The sequence below is a fragment of the Myotis lucifugus genome, unplaced genomic scaffold (assembly GCF_000147115.1).
Source record: "Myotis lucifugus unplaced genomic scaffold, Myoluc2.0 scaffold_353, whole genome shotgun sequence".
Taxonomy (NCBI): domain Eukaryota; kingdom Metazoa; phylum Chordata; class Mammalia; order Chiroptera; family Vespertilionidae; genus Myotis; species Myotis lucifugus.
The window spans coordinates 28288-54026 of record NW_005871401.1 but is presented as its reverse complement, the minus strand read 5'-3'; the positions used below and the strand labels follow the sequence as shown (position 1 = coordinate 54026).

At 39.9% G+C, this 25739-nt stretch overlaps 2 protein-coding genes across 5 annotated transcripts in view; both read left to right on the top strand.

Moving 5' to 3' along the window:
* The window catches only part of GAR1 (GAR1 ribonucleoprotein), a 14824-nt gene extending 5048 nt beyond the window's left edge, over nucleotides 1–9776 (top strand). For all 4 annotated transcript variants that reach the window (XM_014466702.2, XM_014466703.2, XM_014466704.2 and 1 more), the window contains exons 5-7: nucleotides 1417–1558; nucleotides 9010–9084; nucleotides 9464–9776. In XM_014466702.2, the coding sequence (XP_014322188.1) occupies nucleotides 1417–1558; nucleotides 9010–9084; nucleotides 9464–9477 (231 nt within the window). In that variant the 3' untranslated portion in view covers nucleotides 9478–9776. The remainder of the gene's footprint in view (nucleotides 1–1416; nucleotides 1559–9009; nucleotides 9085–9463) is intronic.
* A 2983-nt stretch (nucleotides 9777–12759) lies between these two features.
* RRH (retinal pigment epithelium-derived rhodopsin homolog) lies at nucleotides 12760–22448 on the top strand. Its single transcript, XM_006101369.3, has 7 exons — nucleotides 12760–12865; nucleotides 13448–13638; nucleotides 15140–15239; nucleotides 15711–15864; nucleotides 17001–17169; nucleotides 20314–20492; nucleotides 22137–22448. Exons 1-7 carry the CDS (start codon nucleotides 12760–12762, stop codon nucleotides 22231–22233), a joined length of 996 nt encoding a protein of 331 aa, XP_006101431.2. The 3' UTR covers nucleotides 22234–22448.
* The last annotated feature ends 3291 nt before the right edge of the window (nucleotides 22449–25739 follow it).

Genomic DNA, 25739 nt, shown 5'->3' with positions numbered 1-25739 from the left:
CGGCAAACGCCAGCTTGCGAGCACCATGCAGCTCTTGGGCCCCCTGAGTGTGGCTCTTCCACAAAATACCGACTTCTGCGCATGGGCCACAAAGGTTCAATCGCACTGTACATGCGCGCCCGCCCGTGGTATTTTGTGGAAGAGCCACACTCAAGGGGCCCAAGAGCTGCATGTGGCTCGCGAGCTGCAGTTTGCCGACCACTGGTCTAGGAAGAAAGAATGAGAGGAAAAGAGCTTTGGGGTACCTCCAAAATTTATATATTTAGTGGAGATTCAGAAGTAACTGCCAAGAAAGAAGGCAAACCAGGAGAGTTTTAAAAGTGATATCACAAAAGTCAAGAGAGAATGTTTCCAAGAGGAAGTACTTAGCAAATGCTGTTGCAAAGAATTCATTGGATTTAGCAACATAAAGGTCAACAGATCATGGAGCTAAAGGAGTGGTGGGCCCAGAAGTCAGCGTGGGATAGGAGATCAGATGGGGAGCATGCCTTGTTGCTAGGATATGGCACCTGATTGTAGAAACCCTGACAAGTACCCACTGGGAAATTGCACTGCTTTGGATGGGCCTGAGAACCAGGCTTCTCATTTGGTGACCTGCGATTTGGTGGGCTGTTGTTCGGGGTGGTGGCGGGGCATGTGTCCCACTTGGGGAAGCCTAGTGTTGCTTTGTGGGTGCCAGGTCCGTGGTGCCGTTTCTCTGTAAATGGCCAGTGCACGTCACGGCAGCTCCTGCATTGAGCGTCTGCCCCCTGGTAGTCAGTGCTCATCATAGCGACTGGTTGGACGGACACTTAGCATATTAGCCATATATATATGTATATTATAGTTTTGAAGCCCTCATATGTGTTTTGTGTAAAATTGTGAACTATACCTCATTATGTTTCATTATTGTGAAAAATATATATTTCTTCTAAATATAGGATGGGTTTAGTTTCTACAAATCGTCCATTATATGTTCAATAACAAGTTACTGATCATTTATTAAAATCTTGAAATAGCTATATGTCAATGTTTTATTTTTGATTTTAATGCTAAATTTTTAATAGTTTCCTTTTTCTTATGGCAGGCAATTCTGTTGAGTTAAAATGTAGTTAATTTTTGGAAGGCATTATCTGTTTCTAAGGAGATTGAATTGGTTTTGTTAGGTGCCAAAGTTTACGTGCTTTATGTACATTTATTTTTTTGATCTGCACAAGGACTATGTGAGGTAGGTACTTTATTATCTTGATTTTACAGATCAGAAAACTAAGGCAGAAGAAAACTAAGTTTTTGCCTAGGGCTACACAGTAGTATGTAGTAGAGTTGGGATTTGAACCCAAGCAGTCTTGAGTCTAGGTATAATTATAATTATATAATCTTAATGACTATACTATACTATCCAAGTCATCACACTAATTGTTTCTATTTTACTTCCAGTTTTATATAGACCCATATAAGCTGTTGCCACTGCAGAGGTTTTTGCCTAGACCTCCAGGTGAAAAGGGACCTCCAAGAGGTGGTGGCAGGGGTGGTCGAGGAGGAGGAAGAGGTGGTGGAGGTGGCAGAGGCGGTAGAGGAGGTAAGTTACTTGTGGGAGAAAATTTCTAATGAGATTTCAAAGTTTCAGCTAATTCAAATAGTAGAATTAAATTTTGCATATAGGCAAATCTCCCAAATGTTTATTTACTAGAGGCCCTGTGTATGAAAATCCTTGCATTGGGGTGGGGGGGTGGTTGCTGATCCTAGCCTGCGCCCTCTCACAGTCTGGGACCCCTCAGGGGATGTCCAACTGACGGCTTAGGCCCACTCCCTGGGGATCCAGCCTAAGCTGGCAGTCAGACATCCCTCTGGGAACCCGGGAGCCCTTGGGGGATTTCCACCTGCCAGCTTAGGTCCGCTCCCCGGGGGGGAACAGACCTAAGCTGGCAGTCAGACATCCCAATTGGAAGCCCAGAAATAAAATCTATACCTTTCAATGTCATGTCAAAGACCATCTATCTATAATAATAAAAGTGTAATATGCAAATTGACCAAACGACTGAACAACGGAACGACCTTCTGGACAACCACACTATGACACACACCGGCGCCAGGCCAGCCAAGTCAGGTGCAATGCAATTGGTCAGGGGGCCCTGCCATTGCCCCATGATCGCCCTGCAGAGGGAGGCCCAGGCCATCCACTACAGGGTGATCGAGGGGAGCGGGGGGCTCCTCGATCGATTGCCCCACAGAGGGAGTCCCAGGCCACCAGCCGGCGGGGCAATCGGTCGGAGATGGGGAGGGCTCCTCAATTGTCCCAAAGAGGGAAGCCCAGACCACCTGGCTAATGGTGCTGTGACAGGTGTGTGGGGCCGGCCAACGATCACCCCGCAGAGGGCGGCTTAGGCCAGCCAAGTGATCACACCCCACATCTGTCACCCACAGAGGGAGGCGACCGGTGGTGGGGTAGGGGGGGAAGTGCCGCACAGATTGCAAGCAGTGGCAGCGGCAGGGCTACACCAGCTGCCAGCAGCTGGGGGAAGGAAAGCCTGATAGGCCCTGATCGCCGGCCAGGCCTAGGGACCCTACCCCGAGGGGTCCCGGATTGCAAGAGGGCACAGGCTGGGCTGAGGAACACCTCTCCACCTCCCGTGCACGAATTTCGTGCACCGGGCCTCTAGTCCTATATAATAAAGATGTAATATGCATATGGTCGTTACGTAATGACCAACCACGTAGCAACCGGATCACGGATCAGCCGGAGGGTGGGGTGGCGAGCTACAAGCCAGTGGCAGAGAGCTACAGGAGGGGGCAGGACAGCAAGCTATGATGGGGGGTGTGGAGTGAGCTATAGAAGGGTGGGGCAGTAGGCCGAGAGCTACTGGAGGGCGGCAGCGAGCTACTGGTGCACGGATTCGTGCGCAGGGCTGCTAGTCCTATCTAATAATAGACAAACATGGTAATTGACCGTACCTTCGCTATGCCTCCCATTGACTAATCAGCAAGATATGTAAATTAACCACCAACAAAGATGGCGGTTAATTTGCATACGTAGGCACGAAGCGGCGGAGCAAAGACTGAAGGCGGCTCTGGCCGGAGTGAAGGCCTGGGTCCCCCCTCCTTAAATTAGCCCTGTTGGTGACTATCCCCTCCTTAAATTATTACATAAAGAAACTATCTATCCTATCTAATAATAGACAAACATGGTAATTGACCATACCTCCGCTACACTTCCCATTGGCTAATCAGCAGGATATGCAAATTAACTGCCAACAAAGATGGCGGTCGGCAGCCATGCAGCTGAAGTGAACATGAGGCTTGCTTGCTCCAGTGATGGAGGAAGCCAAGGTTCCCCACCTGCCGTGGCCCAGTTCTGAGCTCCGGAAGCAACAATGTTTCAATTACAGAAGCCAAACAAACCCCAGATACCTGCTTTCAGCCAGCCACGGCCTCAGAGCTGGAGCTGGGCCTCAGAGCTGGGAGCCGGCTCTCAGCTCCAGTGACAGCTATAGAAGGTAAATAAATCCCAGAATTAAAAAAAAAGAAAAAAAGGAGAGGCTGGGAGCTTCAGTCGCCCGCCAGCCTGAAAATGGCCCTCAGCCCCTCACCCAGACTGGCCAGGCACCCCAGTGGGGACCCCCACCCTAAAGGGAGTGTGACCAGCTGCAAACAGCCATCAGCCCCTCACCCAGGCTGGCCAGGCACCCAAGCGGGACCCCCACCCTGATCCGGGACACCCTTCAGGGAGAACCAGCCAGGGAAAACCAGCCAGCCCTACTCAGGCACCAGGCCTCTATCCTATATAGTAAAAGGGTAATATGCAAACTGACCCTAACAGCAGAATGACTGGGAATGACTGGTCACTATGACACACACTGACCACCAGGGGGCAGTCGCTCAATGCAGGAGCTGCCCTCTGGTGGTCAGGGCGCTCTCACATGAGAGGAGCTCTGCTCAGCCACAAGCCAGGCTGATGGCTGCCAGTACAGCGGTGGTGGTGGGAGCCTCTCCTGCCTCCTCAGCAGCGCTAAGGATGTCTGACTGCAACTTAGGTCTGCTCCATGCTGGCAAGTGGACATGCCCCAAGGGATGCAGGGATGCCAGAGGGATGTCTGATTGCCATCTTAGGCCCAATCCCCCCGGGAGGCCCAATCCCTGAGGGGTCCCAGACTGCGAGAGGGCACAGGCCGGGCTGAGGGACCCCCCTTACCCCTCGAGTACACAAATTTTTGTGCACCGGGCCTCTAGTATATGATAAAAGGGTAATATGCAAATTGACCCTAATGGTGGAACGACCAGTCACTATGACATGCACTCACCACCAGGGGGCAGATGCTCAATGCAGGAGCTGCCCCCTGGTGGTCAGTGTTCTCCCACAGGGGAGTGCTACTCAGCCAGAAGCTGGCTTATGGCTGGCCAGCGCAGCGGCAGTGGCAGGAGTCGCCCGCCTCCGCAGCAGTGCTAAGGATGTCTGACTAATGGCTTAGGCCCACTCGTTGGTCGGACATCTGCTGAGGGCTCCCAGGCTGCCAGAGGGATGTCTGACTGCCAGTTTAGGCCTGATCCCCTAGAGAGTGGACCTAAGCCGTCAGTCGGATGTCCCCTGAGCAGTCCCAGACTGCGAGAGGGCACAGGCCGGGCTGAGGGGTCCCCCCGAGTGCACCGGGCCTCTAGTCTATATATATAAAATAGCGACTGGAACAGCAAAACGACCAGAATGACCGGTGGCTATGACTTGCACTGCGGCAGCCAGCCAGCCTGATCCAGGTCCCGATTGCCCCGGTCCCCAGTTGGCCCCCAACACCCTAATCGAGGGCGGGGCTAGCTGCCAACCGCCTGTGGCCCCTCCCCTCGGCTGGCCTGGCCCCTGTTGGCCCCCATCACCCTGATCGGGGGGCGGTGCCAGCCAGCCGATCACCCGCGGCCCCTACCCCCCCCCTCCCCCCGCTGGCCCAGCTTGATGGGCCCCCATTGGGGTGGGCCGGCCAGACCCCACTGGTGCATGAATTTGTGCACTGGGCCTCTAGTTATAAATAAACTAGAAATTCGTGCGCTTGAGGGGGTGGTGGTCCCTCAGGCTGGCCTGTGCCCTCTTGCTGTCTGGGAGCCCTCGGGGGACATCCTTAGTGCTCCAAAGAGGTGGGAGAGGCTCCCACTACTGCTGCTGCACTCGCCAGTTGTTAGCCCGGCTTCTGGCTGAGCTGGCGCTCCCCCTGTGGAAGCACTCTGACCACCAGGGGGCAACTCCTGCATTAAGCGTCTGCTCCCAGGTGATCAGTGAGCATCATAGGGACTGGTCAACCGGTCGTTCCATCATAACAGTTGCTTAGGCTTTTATATTTATAGATTAACTTTTTAGTTCAGTATTTGACATGTATTTCCTCAAAGCTTTGGTACATTAATTGTTATGGACATCTAGATGATGAGCAGGGTTGGTAAGGGGATGGGGTGCAGCCTTGGGTGAGGTTAGACCTGTGAATGGTGTGGCGGATGGATGACGGGAGGATGGGCAGAGCCAAAGTGGTAAGGAAGAGATGCTGAAAATGAGGTTGGAAAGCTTCTGTTACTGGATCAGAAAAGAGACAGAACTCTTTTCATATTTGCCTCTCTCAACTTAACTATCATTTCACTCTGCAAATGTACTTTTTGGGTCTAGATAGCTTGGAGATAATTTGAGATCAAACATATTACTTTCTTAAATACTTTGGAAGTACCCCTTTGGGTATTTGATGAAGGGAGATCCTCTCATACTTTCATACTTATTCTATGTTTAGTCTCATATATAATATTAAAAAAAATCACAACTCCAGTCTATCCTTTTAAAACCTCTACATATATATACTTTTTAATCCTCATCTGAGGATATGCTTATTGATTTGAGAGAGAGAGAGAGAGAGAGAGAGAGAGAGAGAGAGAGAGAGATAGAGATAGAGATAGATATGAGGAGAGAACATCGATTGGCTGCCTTCTGTATGTGTCCCCACTGGAGATGTAGCCTGCAACCTGGATATATGCTTTGACTGGGAATAAAACCAGCGACCTCTTGGTATATGGGACAACTCTCCAACCAACTGAGCCACGCTGGCCGGGGCAAACCCTTTATATTTTTATACCAGTATTTGGAAGTATGTATTTGTCTTTTCTCTTAAAATTTTTGTCAGTTACAATTGACATTCAATATTATTTTATCTTAGTTTCAGGTCTAAAGCATAGTGGTTAGACATTTATATAATTTCTAAATGACTCTCCAGTAAGTCTAGTACCCACCTGACATAGCTATTGCAATATTAACTATATTCCCTATGCTGTACTTGACATCCCTGTGACTGTTTTGTAACTACTTATTTGTACTTAATCTCTTCACCTTTTTCCCACAACCCCCCAACCCCCTCCCATCTGGCAACCATCAAAATGTTCTCTGTATCTGAGTCTGTTTCTATTTATTTTATTTTGTTCTTTAGATTCCACATATAAATGAAATCCTGCAGTATTTGTCTTTCTGTCTGACTCATGTCACTTAGCATAATACCCTCGGTCCAACCATGTTGTCACAAATGCTAAGATTTCATTTTTTTGGCCAAGTCATATTCCATTGTATATATGTACCACATTTTATTTATTCAATTGTCCATCAAGCAACACTGAGGTTGCTTTCATATCTTGGCTATTGTAAGTAATTGTGCAGTGAACATAGGGGTGCATATATCTTTTCTAATTAGTGTTTTGGATTTCTTCAGTTTAATACCCAGAAGTGGAATTGCTGGGTCCTAAGGTAGTTTACTTTTAGTTTTTTGAGGAACCTTCATATTGGCTGATTTTCTGTAGTGGCTGCACCAATTTACAATCCCACCAACAATGCACAAGTGTTCTCTTTTCTCCACATCTTCACCAGCACATGTAGTTGTAGGTTTATTTATGATAGCCATTCTGACAAGTGTGAGGTGATATCTCATTGTGGTTTTAATTTGTATTTCTCTGATGATTAGTGTCATTGGGCATCTTTTTATATGTCAGTTAGCCATATGTATGTCCTTTTTGGAGAAATGTCTGTTCAGGTCCTCTGCCCATTTTTTAGAATGTATGTTTTTTTTGGTGTTGAGTTATATGAGCTCTTTATAAATTTTGGGTATTAACCTCTTATCAGGTATATCATTGGTAAATATAGTCTCCCATTCTCTAGGTTCAGTTTGCTGACCACTGCTCTAGGTTGTCTTTCATTTTATTGATGGTTTCATTTGCTGTGCAAAAACTTTTTATTTTGATGTAATTCTATATGCTTATAGTATTTATTTCTTCTATTGTTTATCTTGCCCGAGAAGATGTATCAGAAAAAATATTAAGAGCAGCGTCCAAGAGCTTACTGCCTGTTTTTTAGGAGTTTTATGGTTTCAGGTTGTACATTTAAGTCCTTAATCCATTTTGAGTTTATTCTTGTATACAGTGTAAGAAGGTGGTCTATTTTCATTTTTTGTCATGTATCTGTCCAGTTTTCCCAACACCATTTATTGAATAGATTATTTTTACTGCATTGTATACTTTTGCCTCCTTTGTCATAGATTAATTGACCATATAGGTTTGGATTTATTTTTAGACTCTATTCTGTATTCTCCATTGATCTATGTGTGTGTGTTTATGCCAGTACCATGCTCTTTTTGACTACTGTAGCCTTGTAGTATAGTTTGATATCATGTAGTGTGATACGTCCAACTTTGTTCTTTCCCAGGATTGCTGTGGCTCTTCAGGGTCTTTTGTGGTTCCATATAAATTTTAGGATTGCCTGGCCGGTATGGTTCAGTGGTTGAGTGTCCCCCCATTAACCAAGAGGTTTCATTGGTTCAATTCCCAGGTTGTGAACTCTATCACAGGAGGCAGCTGATCAATGATTCTTTCTCATCATTGATGTTTCTACCTTCTCTCCCTCTCCCTTCCTCTCTTTTTAAAAATCAATAAAGATGTATTGTTAAAAAAATTTAGGATTATTTGTTCTAGTTTTGTGAAAAATGCTATTGGCATTTTGACAGGGATTGCATTAAATCTGTGGATTGCTTTGGGTAGTATGGACATTTTAACAATGCTAATTCTTCCTATCCATGAGCACAGTTATGTGCTTCCATTTATTTGCATCTTCTTCAGTTTCTTCAGTGTCTTATAATTTTCCAAGTACAAGTCTTTTACCTCCATGGTTAAATTTATTTCTAGGTATATTTTTCAATGCAATTATAAATGGGATTTTTCTCTTAATTTCTTTTTTTTTTTTATAGTTCATTATTGGTGCTTAAAAATGCAACTGATTTCTGAGTTTTAATTTTGGATCCTACTACTTTACTGAATTCACTTATCAGTTCTAATGGATTTTTTAGGATTCTCTCTATATAATGTCATCTGCAAATAGTGACAGTTTTACTTCCTTTGCAATTTGAATGCCTTTTATTTCTTTTTCTTGGCTAGGACTTCCTGTAATTTCTCTTTTTATAATTCATTATTTCTTACAAAGTAAGCCCCCCAAAATAAGTTAAAAAAAAGAGACTGAAATAAAAAGAGACTGAAATAGGAAGCCATTATATGTTGGATAATAGAAAAATGCTTAAAAAATTTAAAATTTCAAGGCTAATCATAGGCAGCGTAGTTAACCTTAAAGGATGTGTTTATGGTAGCATGCTTAGATGAAAGTCACCCATATCTGTGTCCCTTTGTTCTTATCTGTGTCCCTTTGTTCAATCAAAAAAGTATTTAGTGGGGGGAAAAAAGTATTTTGTGTAATCAAAAGTTAAGATGTTCATACATTTAACAAGAGGGCAAAATCAAACTTTAAAGTAATAAGCTTTTCTAATTCATTAAAACAGAATACTTGTTTAAAAAATTGTAGTCTAGGGTTTTAGCTTTCTACTCAATTGGGAAACTTCTGCAGTTTTTCCATTTTTATCTTTTAAAAAATTGTGCAATATACGTTTGTGGAATTTATGTTATAACTGTAGAAATTGTATTGATATTTGTAGGCCTACCAGAATAGGATGGCTACAGTTACTTAATAAATGTTTCCTTTATTTTTAGGTGGTTTTAGAGGTGGAAGAGGAGGAGGTAGAGGTGGAGGCTTCAGAGGAGGAAGAGGAGGGGGTGGTTTCAGAGGTAAGTATGAAAAAAAACCACACCTTTAAATGACTGAAATTCTAGAATTGGCATTATCTGCCATTTAAAAATTGTTATTTAATTTTATTTTTGTTTGCCAGCAAGTCTGTAGAACATCATGGTGTTCTTTGTTTTAGCCTGATTTCTAGCATCATTTTATATCACTCTTTCCTGCTTTTCCCTTTGAGTTTTATCACCTACTTCCAGTTTATTTTACTGTATTTTTAATTAGAAAAAAGGTGTAATATGAATGACAGTTAAATTTAGTAAAGTAGGTTTGCTAAACATTACAAGAACTAATGCTGATTTTAAACTTGAGATTTGGGTAATAGTATTATTAATTTCCATACCTTTAATACTTTCATTTTCTCTTAATCAGGGAGAGGACATTAAGTGTAACAGTTGACAGAGGAACTTCACCAACTGATTTCTGCGTTAACCTGCGTGGTCTACTTCTGTGGATCAGAAATTTGTTTCTTGAGCAAGTCTTGAAGATCCGGTTACTACATGACATGGCACTCAGATGTCAATGTCACACAAACAGAGTGCAACAGAATAGGCACTTACGGAGTTTGGACAAGTGTTTTAATGTTTTATATAATGCTCGGAACTGTGATTGCTTAATAAATGGACAGTTTTCACATGAAGCATATTTGAATTTTTACAATAAAATGTTTTATTTCTTTAAGTTACTTAGAGCTGTGTTTATTAAACCAGAGCTAATTTTGAAGTTAAAATGAACAACTAAAGCTTAAGCCCAGTGGTTTTCATGTAGAGAGAATGATCTGTTTACATATATTACTGATCTTTAAAAACATAATGCTAGTGAAGGAATACTTTAACATTAACATTATTTATAAACCAACACCCCTTTCCAAATGTTTGCTTTTTATATATGAGGACATTAGCACCCTTTATTGTATTTTCCTTTTGTGTGTTAGTAAAGCAGTTTCTTTAATTGTAATGATTAATTGCTTACAAAATTTTACTATTGATTACGATCCTATTAAAGTTGGGACAGCTCTGTTCAAAGAGAACTAAAGTTCAAGAAATTTCCGAAGAAATGTTTAATTTTTCAACATTTAATATAGATTGAATGTTGAAAGTTTTACTGATTGTTCTTATTTTACATTTTTAAAGGGGATCCAAAGGTTTAAGATGTTATTCACCATAAGCAAATATTTGATTTCCTGCTACATGTTCAGATTCCTGGGTAGAGATAGTACAAATGAAATTGGTGTTGATCCCTATTGCTGTTGTAGTATCATGCAGTAGCCATGATAGCAAGTTAGAGTACTGTGATATGGGACCATTTGCCCTGCATTGATTTTTCCCCCTTATGTTTTTTTTCAGGAATGATATTGCCATACCTTTTCCTAAATTTTTCCAACCTAATGCTCATTTGAGTAGCATATAGTATTGCCTGTGTCAGTATCATGGGTTTTACTACTCTTTTGATGGAATTGTGGCAGGATTAGTAAATATGTAGGCCATAAATATATATGATGAACAAATACGTTGAAAATTACTGTTTGCCAGTAAGCAGTTGTGCTTTTAAAACATGGAGATTTCTTTCACCTTTTACTTGAGTAAATCTTTTGGTCATTGGCCATCTTGAATCTCTTATTTTCATATTTTATTTTTCCTGTTTTTTCCTTAATGTAGTTCATTCTGGGTTTCCTTTGGGGCATTTAGTTTGGAGTCAATTTCACATATTTAGGGAGCCTAACACGAATGAATATAGTACTGAGGTATCACTGAGTTCCATTGTGAAAGGTATTTCATGCTTATTCAAACATGTTAAATCTTTTGAGTTTACTGAATAACATTCTGATTGCCTGCATCATATTAAAATGCATTTGTTGCCATAGTAATTAAGCAGTTTAATGGAATATAAGCAATATTTTCCCATTTTCCTGAAAATTTGGGAAGAGTTAGGAAAAGCAGATTGATTTAGGCAACTGAAGTTTATGAAATTAAAATTGTGAACTATGTGAACATTTTGATAAATAATTATATTTCTTAGTATTTTAAGCCTCATCCCAATATAGGTTTTCTGTATCACTCATGAAGGAAGCATAAAAAAGTACTTTGAATACATTTATCTATAGCAGATAGCTGGCCATCTTTAGAATTATTATTTAGTTTTTATAAAAAATTATTTCTGGGGAATTTAAGTGGCTGCTAGAGCTAGGTATAATCACAGGAAGGGAAGGGACTATGAACCAAAACATACTCAACTTTTTTTAATTCTGCATACTGAATGAAAAAAAAAAACACCCAACAAGGGTTTTAAAAAGGAGAATTTCACTTAGGTATTCTGTTCATTGCCTTGGGGTTACTTAAAAGTATTTTGTTACTGAAATACTGTTGAAATTCACTTCACTGGCATTGATACTCTGCAGTATTTACATTTTTTAAAATTTTGAGTTCTGATAGCTATAAGATCTGGGATAGGTCACCCAGGCTGGTTCAATTGCTTCAGTTTATATACAGCTGAGAGAATTGAGGCAAAACAATTATCTTTGGTCCCTTGCTGTGCCATTCTAAGATTATATAATTAAATTAAATGGGGAAATAAAGCCCTCTAGTGGTTCTGTCATGCTTACACTATTCGGTGCATGTAGCATTTCTAGAGTTTGATTTTAAATTCATTGTTGAGAAGAATCCAATAATATTACATGACAAAAGTATGGGGAAAAAGGTGTTAGGGTTATCTTAGTCTACCAATAAATGTATGTTAGATTGTAATCCACTTATGTAACCTATTTTTTGAGTTACAACAAGGTGGTTCAGAATATTAGAATTGCCTGGTACAAGATGAATGAATCCAGGTTCTTGGCTGATACGTGCTGTGGTTATGATCAGATAATTACTTGTACATATTAAAGTATAGGGTAAATTAACTGAGGTGGATTGTGAAGTAGATCATGCGATACCTATCCATGCTATGAAATATATAACTATTAATAAATTAGACTTATAGACCTGGAATTTATGATATGGCTTTAGGGGAAAACAAGTTGCAGAATGATTTTATATAAATATAGCTCCCTATATTTTTGCTTTTAAGAAAGTGGGAGACACCTCAAACCCTTTTATAAATACGTTTGTATAAGCAAAGGAAAGCAGAAAGGGTAAACCAAACAATACTACCTTTACGAGTGTGACATTTGGAAGGATGTGGAAGATTACTTCTTTGTCTTTATGAAATTGTATGGAAAAAATCCAAAAGGATCTGAAATGGAAATACTTTAAAGGATCAACTGAAAACAGGGACTTTAATCTCAATGGTTTTAGGACTCAGCCTGGCTCTTAATTTCAGAACTGATTTCCGGCAGAGAACAGTTAAGTCAGCTCCTGCACTGATTTTCTGAGTTTGTTTATTGTTTAAATGGGATGTTTGATAATCTCTAGACATTAGGCTGATGCCCAAATTGGTTAAAATGTTTGGCCTGGTATTTCTCTTTATTTTGTTAATAAGGTTTTCCCTTGCTCTGGGGATTAAAATCCTTTTCTCTTTAGCCCAATCACATTTGTTAAGGGAGGGCCTTTATGAAAAGGCTATTCTTTGAGATCTTGAAGTGGAAATGATTAGTTCTGAAAATTCCTCCCTCAGTGGCATTTGTAGCATTTTATAATTATGGAAGGCTGACTCAATATCTTCCCTCCAGAATGCTAAAGAATAATTTAAGCAACAGTTCAGACTTTAAAAATGAAGATGGCTCTGTCTTTTCACAGACTGAACACAATATTGTTGCAACTTACTTGATTATGGCAGGTATGGATGTTTAATTACTCCCTTAATAGTACTTTTACTTTCAAGTGGGTGAAGAAAAGCAGAGGATTTCAGCATAAGGCAGTAGAAAAAGCATAGGTTTAGAGATGATTCAAGTTTCATATGGTTAGCCAACCTCCCGAAATCACTTTTGCTTTCTGAGTTGGGGTGGTCAAGTAAATGAGGGTGATGATAGTTGCACTGTTTCCTGGCTGTAAAGATCCAATAACAGAATGTCAGTGAGAGGATAAGTGAAACATTGCTAATGGTGGTTAGTATCATAAGTTACTTTGGATATTTATTTATTGGTTGATTTTAGAGAGAAGTAAAAAAGGGAGAGAGAGAAAGATAGAGTTGTTGTTCTACTTATTTATGCATTCAAAGGTTGATTCTGTGTGCCCTGACTAGGGATCAAACCCACAACCTTGACATATTGGGATGATGCTCTAACCAACTGAGCTACCTTGCCAGTGCAACTTTGAATCTTGAAACACCATGTGAGAGAAGTGACATGGGGCTGAGAAAAGTTTTCTATAAAATTAATAATTCTTTTATAATCCATACATTTGATTATTATGTTCTCAGGTATGATAAGTCTTCTCAGCAACATAATAGTTCTGGGCATCTTCATTACATACAAGGAACTCCGGACACCCACAAATGCAATTATCATTAACTTGGCTGTTACTGACATAGGGGTCAGTAGCATTGGCTATCCCATGTCTGCTGCTTCAGATCTACATGGAAGTTGGAAATTTGGGTATGCAGGATGCCAGGTATTGGAGATCTTCGGAATTAAAGTTAAAGTAGATTAAAGGGATATAAATTTAAATGTCTAAAAAAGTCCCATGGGCTTTAATCAAATAAGATCATATAGATAATAGGTATAGTGCTCTTTTTGAGAACAGTTTCATGAGTACTGGAAAACATATTCTTTAACCAGAGAAATGAAATTGCTAGCCATAATTATATTAAAATTTTTTTCAACCTAAAAGAAAAAACCAAACTAACAAAAAATTAACATTCAACTAGAGAAGAATAGTGAAAACTTGCATATTCAAATGCAAGTTCAAAAAGAAATACCCTGCTTTCATTTGAAATAAATATTAAAGATATATCTAAATAATGTAGTTAAGCTATCACATTGATAGGTAAATTAATATTACAAGAAAATAATATTTGTGTTAAGAGAGTAGGCAAATAAGACTTTTTGCCTGATTTTTTAAGTTTACCATTTTAAGTTATAAAATCATAAAGAACAAAATAAGTCTAACAGAATAATAAATATCCATGTATACATGAAACAGTTTTGTCAAGTCTTAATGTTTTCCTTTTTAAAAAAAATCTTTATTGTTGACAGTATTACATTTGTCATCTTCCCCCCTGCAATGTTTTTCAATATGTACTTCAGATTGTTTTTCTTTTTAAAGATAAAAAACTTTACAGATGTAGTTGAAGGTCATTGCAAACCATCCCAATGGTTTATTCCATTCTTTTCCATGAATGTTTTCTTAATCGTACTACATATTTATGTGTACATAAACTAAATACTTAATGCTTTAAATTTTGTATCAACATATTGTTTGCATTATGCAACTTTCATTATTCAATATTTTTAAGTTTTAGCCATTTTATAAACACATGCCAACGTATTTATTTTTCTATTATTGAACATTTATTCCCAATGCTTTTCTGTCATAAAAAAAGGCTTCAATGAATGTTCTTACCCATGTTTCTTTAGATACATTGCTTAGGAGAGGTTGGTTGGGTTGTAGAGAATGTTCATCTTCAACTTTATCAGATGCGGCCAAATTGCTCTCCAAAATGGTCACTTACAAGAACTTCTGTTACTCTACATTTTCCCCAACACTTGGGATTGTCAAACTTTTAAATTTTTACCATTTTGATGGGTGTAAAATGGTGTCCGTAGTTTTCACTTCTTTGAATACATAATGTGGTATACATTTTTTTTTTATGTCACAAACATTCAGTTTCCTCTTTCATGAATAGCCTATTTTTCTGTTTTTAGAGTTTTTTCCCCTGTTTATCGAGTATCCTGGTTAGAAGCTTTACTTTAAGTCTTAACATTTTATTTTAATTAATGAAGTCTCAAAACAATTTCCATTAAACCAGTTACACTTTGACAATGGAAGATATATTTTAAAATTAGTATAATACTAGAACGTTTAATGTATTTATATTCTAGCGCTGGGATAAAAATGTAACTGTCTCTTGGGAGGTGTAGAACAGTGGGTTCTTTACAATTTTGATTTTCAGATTTATGCTGGATTGAATATCTTCTTTGGAATGGCAAGTATTGGATTACTCACAGTTGTGGCCATGGATCGATACCTGACGATTTGCCATCCTGATGCGGGTACAGCATTTTTCTCAATGAATTCCTATCTTGTCTAAGTACCACTTGACACACATTCACTTTAGAATGTAAATGGGTTGCAGTCGTGATCAGCTTTATTTCTCTAACAATCATTGTTCAAAAGTTTAAATGATTTCCTATTATACTTAGAATAACATCCAAATATCACAACTGCCTCCAAGGCCCTGCTACCCTTCTAGCTTTGGCTTGGGCCCTCTCATTTTGGGGTCCTGGCCACTCCCTTTCCCACTCTGGGGTCTTTGCAGATGCTGCTTCCTCAGGTCTGGAAAACGCTTCTCTCTGCGTATCCTCCCAATGATCCTTTTATCTGTTGGATAGGCTTTGAGTGAGCTGAAGTGTTCTATAAACAATCTACTTGAGAACAACTTTGAATAATCAGTTAAAACAAAGTGGAGATAATGAATATCATTGTGGAAAAATGAGGCTAATATTTCATATGTTTATTCATAGGAAGAAAAATGACCACCCACACCTACATCAGCATGATTCTGGGGGCCTGGATCAATGGCCTCTTTTGGGCTTTGATGCCTATCATAGGGTGGGCTAGTTATGCCCCAGACCCGACTGGGGCCACCTGTACCATAAACTGGCGGAAAAATGATGTGTAAGAGACACTTTCTAATGAAGTGCTTCTAATGTAGACATTTTCTCACCCTTTCAAGTTTAAGCTCAGATCAAATGTTTTCTGTTCAGAGTGGCGACGGGCTTCCTTGTTGGTGGTGATGTGATTCCAAGCTTTGAATTACGCTTGTTTGCAAGTAAACGCCATCCAGCTCCCCTTGTCCCTTCCTCCGCGCCCCACTCCTACCCTGTCCTTTCTTCTCTCTTCTCTGGTGGAAAAGGGGATACAAAACACCTTCTGATATGTGCACATTGGAGGGAGAATCTGGGAGGGATAAGGGAGTGTCAGTATCACTAGACAGCATGTAGCTCGGGCTTTCACCGAGGCTGGCTCCTTCCTATTTTTTCAAACTGACTTGGTGATAAAGTATCTTCAGAGAGTCAGGCAGCAAAAGCACCATCACTGCAAGGATTTGCTTGCTACTTGGTGATGCTCTTCTCTATTTACTAGGGGAAAGAGGATAATTTAGCTTCTTAAAGAAAGTGAAAGATAACTCAGAAAAACAAATAGAAAATTTCTAACTCTCAAACTAAATCCAACTCTAAATCTCTGTACAGGGTTGACAAGTGAATATTTTGTGGCTTTAGGGTGATATTGTCTCTGTTACAACCATTCCACTCTGCCTGTGAAGCAGTCATAGACAGTATCTAAATGAATGTGGTCCCAACCCCTAGTCTAAATGGGCTAAAAGTCAAGTATACATTCTAGCCATATAATGATATAGTGACTGCTGGATGGTGCCAGTATTATCTAGTGACCATTACGACCGGTCGACCGAACAATTGGTAGACTGGTCACTATGATGCGCACTGACCACCAGGGAGCAGACGCTCAATGCAGGAGCTGCCCCCTGGTGGTCAGTGTGCTCCCACAGCCAATGTACCACAACCAGCCAACCTCCCAAGGTCCCTCCCCCCAGCCAGCTGGCCTCGACTGACCCAGATCAGGACTGGTCGAAATGGCCCCGATCGGCCCTGATCGGCCCCAATCGCTGGCCAGGCTGAGGGACCACACCCATGCACGAATTCATGCACCAGGCCTCTAGTTTCAAATAATTATGCTGTTTCCCTTCCCCAGTTAAATAAGTAGTGATTTAGATTCCCTTTTCTTATTTTCAGATCTTTTGTTTCTTTCACGATGACAGTTATTGCGATAAATTTTATTGTGCCCTTGACTGTGATGTTTTACTGCTATTACCATGTCACTCGATCCATTAAATGTCGTGCTACCAGTAACTGCACTGAGTACCTCAACAGAGATTGGGCAGATCAGGTAGATGTAACAAAAGTAAGACATTAAAATCTTTAAGATATTTTTGCAATCAAACTTTTACACATATGTGGTCCCCTGGCCCCTGCAGTCACCTCTCCTCACCCCCTTGATTCTTACTCTCTGACCCTTTTGTCTGGTGTTTGCCTCCACAGTGTTGAACAATGTGCTCATCTGTTGTTTTGGATATTTTTGTTTACCATTACCTCCTGATTTCCTACTATGGACAATGAGACTTTATTTCTCTTACACCACCAATCTTTTCTATCCCCCCTACCCACTTTTCTCTCTCCTCATCTTCTTTGGTTAGATAAAGAGTCAATTTTACATTATTGTGATTCTCTACATTTTATTTATTGCAGATCTCTGTAGGAGTCAATGATTTGTATTTCATTTGAAAACAATTTTTATTATTCACTTATAGTTGATGTACAACATTTCATTAGTTTCAGGTGTCCAACCCAGAGATTAGACATTTATATAACTTATGATTCATTTTTTTATAAAACATTTTTCTTGCCCTGGCCAGTGTTGCTCAGTTGGTTGGGTATTGTCCCATGCACTGAAAAGATTGCTGGTTTGATTCTTGGTTAGGTCACAGGTTTCGAGCTTGATCCCCAGTAGGGGGCAAGCAGGAGGCAGCCAATTAATGTTTCCCTCTCACATAGATGCTTCTCTGCTTCTCTCTCTCTCTCTCTCTCTCTCTCTCTCTCTCTCTCTCCCCCTTTCCTTTGCTCTCTCTCTAAAAATCAATAAAAAAAATCTTAAACACACACACACAAACTTTTTCCCCATGGAGTTAATAATTTATTTTTTCTTTCTTTCTCTTTCTCCCTCCTTCACTCTCTCCCTTTCTTGTCCTCTCCCTCCCTCCCCCTCTCTTTGCAGTTTTGTTTGCTTCCTGTTCTGTGTACCTGTCACTAAATCATCTCTAATCTCTCCACCAGCAGCGTAAATTTACTCTCAGTATATTTAAGTGCATCAGGGACTTTTTTCCTATTTCTTGGAATTTGGCTTCCTGGGCACTTCTGGGCCTCTTGCTCTGCTCTGCATGGGCAGTTCTCTAAAACCACAGCCCTGAAAGCTGGCACCTCGGGTCTCCTTCATCACCAGCTGGGAGTGTCTTTAGCCTCTCTCGGTTGGATCGCCTGTGTCTGGGTTGCCTGTCTTCCTTTTCCTTGGTTACTCCCTCTCATTTGGTGGAGCACATTCCCAAGAAGATTCCTGAGAAGGTTATCAGGAGGTAAATTTCAAAGGATTTTGCCTCCCTGAAAATGTCTTAAAATTCTATTATCGTATTGGACTGATTGTTTGATGGTATACAAGTTTAAGTCGAGAAATGATTTTCAAAGAATTTTGAAGGTATGCTGTGTAGTCTCCTAACTTCTGTGTGGCTATTGAGAAGGCTGACAGCATTCTGTTGACTGAGTCTTTGTAGCAATCTGTGTGTGATCTCTGGAAGCTGTAGGAGCATCTGTGTCTCCGGTTTTCCGGAACTTCATGCTGATGTGCTTGGAGCGGCTCTTTTTTCAGCCATGTGCTAGTGCTTGGTAAGTGCTTGGCAAATGAAGAACCAGGTCCTGCCTTTAGGGGGTTCTTGTATCATTTTTCTGGTGATCTCCCACGCTGGTTTGCATTCTCTGTTCTCTTTTCCTGGAACTTCTTTTATTTGGATATTTAGTCTCCTGGGTTTATCTTCTAATTACTAAAACTTTTCTCTCCTATGTTGTCCCTGTTTTGGGTTTATTTGTTTGCTTGTTTTGTTTGTTTTTGTTTCTACTTTCTGAGAGGTTTCCTCCACCTTGTCCAGGTCTGGGATTGGGTGAGGAGAGTGAGGCTCAAGCCTTGGGTGTAAAATTTAAGTAGGCCCCCAAAACTCAGTAATAAGAAAAGTAGTTAATGCAGTACTAAAAGGATCAGAGTTAATGCAAAACTTAACTTTGCATTGAACATAATGCATATTGAACATAATATCAAATTTTAAATAAAGATAGGATCTGTCCCTGCACTTGCATGACTCAACTCATTGATCTTACCCTTTCTATTGCATTTACACAATTCTGCTCTTTTTTATATATAGGGTAAAAACCATTGTTACAGATAAAAGAATTATTTTATACTTTACACTCTTTTTAATAGCCTCTTCTTGTTTTATATCTTCTCTCACTTCTGTGATGTTATTATGCATATATTTCCATTTTCCTTCTGTTCACATATTTTTTGCTTCTGATTTTCTGAACCCTTTTGAACTCTGCCTGTGAGTTTGCGTGTTTCCTCAGTGTCTGGTGGCCAGTGACTGTCCTTGCGTGTTGAAAGTGATGCACTGGAAAGCTGACTGTAGGCTCTGCATGGGCTCTTTTGTTGGGATGCTTCTTTGGGGGCTTTCTGACAATCTGATTCTCTAGGCATTTTCTTCTGCGCTGGTCATTTTCCAAGGAGAAGATTCTTTTACGTTCCTAGGTGGAACATTCAAGTCTGTCTACCCGTATGCCATGGCTCAGAGCATGAAGGGGACAGCATGCAGCACCCCTCTTTTCAGTACAGCACTCCGGCTCTCAGCTGAGCCCAGTGTCCTCAGTCCTGAGTTCACCTGCTTTCCCCCTCCTACACTTCTGGGTCCTTTTGGGAGAGGACAGGCCTGAGTGCAGAGGGAATTCGAAAGTCTAGGTGCTTCTTTTTGCAGATTTCAGTGAACTGTTTTAAATTCCATGGGCAGCCCCACCTTCATAGCTAGCTGTCACCACCAGTTCCTGAGACTTTCTGAGTTCTGAGCAATGTATTAGTTAGTCTATACTAGTATATGCCAGGAGTCCATAGCACAGCTACTAGAAATGGGTTAGGAGGGGTATAGATCTGCTTTTCATCAAAGCCAGCTTTTGTATTCTCCCCTAGCACACCAAAAGAAAGGAGGCCTTCTTTACATTTGTTCACATTGTATCCTCACAAGCTCTTGCTATCATAGGTGACTTCTTTATTTGCACATGAGCAAAGAGCAGTGTGCGGGGGGTGGGGGTGGGGTGGGGTGGGGTGGGGGATTCAGTTTTTCCTTTATGTCATCAATAACATAAACTTATTCAAATTCTAATCTAGATAATTTTATGCTATTTTAGATATATTAGCTAATTAGATATTGGGTTTGGCAAATGCTGATTTCTTTTACAGATGTCTGTGATAATGATATTCATGTTCCTGGTGGCGTGGTCCCCTTATTCGATTGTGTGCTTATGGGCTTCTTTTGGGGACCCAAAGAAGATTCCCCCCTCCATGGCCATCATTGCTCCACTGTTTGCAAAATCTTCTACATTCTACAACCCCTGTATTTATGTGGTTGCCAACAAAAAGTAAGTAATGTCTAAAATGCTTCTGAACAAAATAATAGATACAGAAAGAATGTTAAAAAGGCAGTAGATAATATTGTAAGACTTCTGGGGAGGTGAGTGACAGAAACTCACTTTGAACTAGTGTAAAAGTTATTTGACTCATGCAACTGGAAACCTCAAATGCCCAGAGCTCCAGTTCTGTGACAGGTTCTTCCCACATGGAGGCAAGATGGTCACAAGCAACCCAAAACCCAAGTTCTACCAGCTATGCAGCTCCAAATTCGAGTTTCATTTCACATGCTCCTTGGCAGAAAAGCTGCTGGAAGGTAGGCTCAGCGAGTTCTCGTGGTTAACCCTCCCAAAATACATGCAATTGGTATTTCAAAGAAAAGAGTGATTCTGTTACTAGGACATGGACGAGGTAAGGCAATGTTGGGCTCCCTAAGTGGGCAGCATATATTTACTAGAAAGAAGACATACCATTCAAATACAAGATGAAAATCTAGTGCTAACATGAAGGGCTTCTGGAGAGTACAGTCATTCAGGATAACAGAGGACGAACCCTACTCCCTTTGTTAGGGTTCTCAGTAAGGATTTCTTTCCTGTGTCCTCCCTGAAGCTTTGGTTATTTTGTTTTCTGTTGCTGCTAAAAGATGGAATGAACCAATCTACTGTGCTTAAATATTTGACCAGAAAAATCTTAGTAGAGTTCAAGTAATTTGATGCTGGAATGCCAATGCTGCTTCTATTAAACCTATGTATTTATGCTCATGTTTAGGAAAGCAGCTTTAGTTACAGGTATGTGAAGAAATGGGAAAACTTTTAAGACCATTCAGACCATATAAGAAGAATAAAGAACACATTTTAAATTCAGAGCTTATTGGTAGTTCTTTTGGTAAGATCGGTCATTCTCAAACTCCCTTTAATTTCAACTGACCTTGCTCAGAACAGATGCATGAAATGCATATCCTTAGTTCAAATAGATAAATCCTTTTATTTCAACTGACCTTGCTCAGAACAGATGCATGAAATGCATATCCTTAGTTCAAATAGATAAATTATTGCAATTGATATTAGAAACATCATTTAAACACATAATTATTGATTTTTACTAAATACCTTCAATGTTTATAATCAATGTCACAAAACTGGTCTTTAACTGTCCATATACTTCCTACATTTATAAAGGTTTGCAACAGGAGATGTTAAAGTTGGAGATGTCAATTGGCAGTAGTGGCATCTTAGCCATATTTGAAAGTATTTTAAAACTAGAGACCCGGTGCACGAAATCCAGCCTACACCCCCTTGCAGTCCAGGAGCCCTTGGGTGATGTCCGACTGACGGCTTAGGCCTGCTCCCTTTGGAGAGCGGGCCTAAGCCATCAGTTGGACATCTTAGCACTGCTGTGGAGGTGGGAGAGGTTCCCGCTACTGCCACTGCACTTACCAGCCATGAGCCTGGCTTCTGGCTGAGCAGTGCTCCCCCTGTGGGAGCGCACTGACCACCAGGGGGCAGCTCCTGCGTTGAGCATCTGCCCCCTGGAGGTCAGTGCGTGTCATAGCAAACGATTGTTCCGCCGTTCGGTCGATGTGCATATTAGCCTTTTATTATATTGGATTCTAAGCCATTATAGGATAATACCAGCTTTCCCCCTTTTTATTGTAGGTTTCGGAGGGCAATGTTTGCCATGTTCAAATGTCAGACTCATCAAACTATGACCACGATGAGCTTTTTACCAATGGATGTACCTCAAACCCATTGACTTCTGGAAGAATCTGAAATAAAAGGAAAGCACAAGTTATCAATATACTTTGTTTACTTTTTTTTGCAATATTTTAATTTTACTTAAAATATGAAGCCAGTTAGATCAAATGCAGACATAGATTATTATCCTAATAGACTGAATTCCTTAAATGTAGTTTATAGTTCTGTTTGTGCATTGGCTATTGTAGAGAATGCTTCTTTATTTCTTTATATGTAAACTTATTGCTCATCTCTTTTGATGAATCCAGGTACATAATTCTCTTTTTCCCTATCTTGGCATGTAATACTCTGTACCGATGGCCTGGTATCTTGCCTGGGCCCTCCATTAGACCAGAAGTAGCTGCTATGTTAATGTTTTAAAAAAAAGTTAATAAATAAATAATAATTAATTAATAATTACTCAAATGAGTTGTTAGCATTTCACAATTTAAAAATCTTACTATAATTATTAACATACTATTTAACAAAAATGATCAGAGAACTATTAAGTCACATGCCAGTTATTGCATATATATTTTATACAGCAATATAATCTCTGTGCATGTTATTATATAGGCTGCTTTTTAATTATCATTTTTCTATATATTTGCCACTAGAATTAAGTTTAATCAGAGTAGGGGTTTTTGTATGTTGTTTTCTTTTCCCTATCTTTTTTGCTTGTTTGAAATTTATTTTATTGTGGTAAGAACATAACATGAGCTTTACCCCCTCAACAAATGTTTAAGTGTATAATACAGTATAAGTACAATAGTGCACAACAAATCTCTAGAACCTATTCATCTTGCTTAACTGAAACTTTATGCCTGTTGATTAGCCGTATGTTTGTTCTTTGATGTGTCCTGAGCATGCACACCTGTTTTGCCGGCACATAGTAGGCACTCAATAAATATTTGTTGACTGCTGAATAAATTTGTAGTCACATAATTGTCACTTTAAATAACTATTAAGCATAGCAGGATAATACACGATTGTTTAAGTAGTGAACATTTAAAATCTATAGTATTTTGTTTTAATTGAGCAAATTCTTCTAACTATTGTTTCTATATGCATCCTATTAGTTTTATTTTTTAATTATTAATTTTTTATTTTTATTTTTATTTTTTTAAAAAATATATTTTATTGAATTTTTACAGAGAAGAAGGGAGAGGGATAGAGAGTTAGAAACATCGATGAGAGAGATCAATCAGCCGCCTCCTGCACAGCCCCCAGTAGGGATGTGCTCGCAACCCAGGCACATGCCCCTGACCGGAATCGAACCTGGGACCCTTCAGTCTGCAGGCCGACACTCTATCCACTGAACCAAACCGGCTAGGGCAGGGGTGGGCAAACTTTTTGACTTGAGGGCCACAATGGGTTCTTAAACTGGACCGGAGGGCCGGAACAAAAGCATGGATGGAGTGTTTGTGTGAACTAATATAAATTCAAAGTAAACATCATTACATAAAAGGGTACGGTCTTTTTTTTTTTTTAGTTTTATTCATTTCAAACGGGCCGGATCCGGCCCGCGGGCCGTAGTTTGCCCACGGCTAGTAGGGCCATCTTATTAGTTTTAAATAATATTTCCCATAGTATTCTTACTTTTATAAAATTGATTCTTTTAAAAGAGTTTTTGGTTTAAAGATGATGGATAGAACCACCTAATAGGAAGATTAAATGCCATATATATTTGTGATATATTTTACCTAAACCCTTGATTGTGCCTGTGGATTCTCCCCACCTTATGGGTAGTCAGTTTATTTTTTATTTTTTCGATTTACTTTTTATTTTTTTGATAGAGCCTAACTTTGCTAAAAGGCATACCAGTTCGTTTTTAGCTATGGTTTGATGCCCATAATTTGGGAAACGAGCTTAGAATAAAACATATTCTTAAAGAGAGATAGTAGCTTTTGGTAGAAATAAGAGCTGGGAGGAGCCTTACACTGTGCTGAGATGACCTGCAGAGCCCCAGGACACACTCACTGGAGCCCTAGGTCCACACTTCAGTGGTGGATTGAAGCATTTAGTCTAAAAAAACACAAACAAACCAGAAAAACCCACTAGGTTCCAGACTTTGTCTACTTTGTTTTTGGAGATAGCCAATACTTGGCAATATTGATAACTCTATTCTAAATCAATTTTACATCATGTGCTTCTATCTTTAAAGCTAAATTTTGTAAAACTGATTGTTATGCATGCTGATAAAAAGCAAATGCACAAAATAAAATTTATAATGTTATAATGTAAATCATCTGCTATATGTTCTAGTATCTGCTAAGACATTGAATTGTTTTTAACATTACGTGTAGCTGAAAAATGTATTAGCAATTACATCCATAGGAAAGGAATTTAATAGGCATTTCCTTGCAAATCTAGATACGAGCACCTACTGAAATTTTCTTGACATGTGTTTGATTTTCACTTTCTTTATAATGTGTTACTTTGCTGAAACCACATTCAAAGGCTAGGAAGATTGAACCCCTGCAAAATACACTTGAAGGTTAAGTAACTACAGATCTCAGCTAATCCTGTGTAATCTGCTCTTACTAAATGGCTGTTTGCATTCCAGGCACACCAGTCTCTGAATGCTTAGGATTTGGTTTTTACCTGTTGTTCCAATAACCTCTAAAAGGAGCAATGCGTCTCTTAGCATGTCTGGGCGTTGTGCTTAGCTTTTTGGAAGGAGTGAGTTGTTTATGTCCTTCACAGTGCACCTGCGATTATCACGGCAGAAATGATGGCACGGGATCAAGGTATGCTACTAAGTGTTCTAATGATTCTGAGGAAAGGGACCCCCCATCAGCCTTATTTGAAAGCAAACTGTTGATCAGAAATCAGAGGAGAGAAGGTTTAATTTGCATAAGCTTTAACTTAGTTGTGTTAATACTGGTTGCCAATGCTATGCTTTTATCTTGAGCAGTTTAGCTCTTAAAAGCCCCTCATTTTTATTTGAGACCTTCAAACACATACAAAAATGTTCATTGCACTTGTGTTCAGAAAAATGTTCATTTCAGGAGGTCAAGCTGAAATGTGTGTGGCCCGCTCAGCCTGATTACAGAAAGCAGGGCCGATGAGGAGGTGCTAACATTCCCAGATCATTTGCTTCCCGAGTTTTCCATTTCATTTCGAGGATTGTTCATGCCAACTGGATAGACCTTAGAAAGCAGAAAGGACTCTCATAAGAGTGAAATTACAGACATTCATAATTAGAATTTTTCATTTTAAGATATTGGAATTTACAAAGAGAAGAGGTTTGAAAGATATGGATCAACTCTATCAGTTGCCGACACTGTAGAAGTTATTTAACCTCTGGGTTGCTTTCACATCTACCTGTGAAGTAAAAATAATTGCATACTCATAATATACATGAGTCCTTTGAGATAGAAGTTAAATGCAAAAAGGAACTTTTGTTAGCTAACCATGGTAGACCATGATTTTTTTTAAAGGATATTTAATGACAAAATCAGATTTTTTTGTGTGACTTGGTTGATGGACTTTTGAGGTTATTTGAATAGTGAGCCTCTTAAA

Excerpts from the sequence above, each read along its gene's own strand:
- RRH (XM_006101369.3), top strand. The coding sequence starts at position 12,760 with ATGCTAAAGAATAATTTAAGCAACAGTTCAGACTTTAAAAATGAAGAT. Across the intron at positions 13,639-15,139 it reads TTGGGTATGCAGGATGCCAG|ATTTATGCTGGATTGAATAT; the intron begins GTATTGGAGATC and ends TTTGATTTTCAG. Across the intron at positions 20,493-22,136 it reads TATGTGGTTGCCAACAAAAA|GTTTCGGAGGGCAATGTTTG; the intron begins GTAAGTAATGTC and ends TTTTTATTGTAG.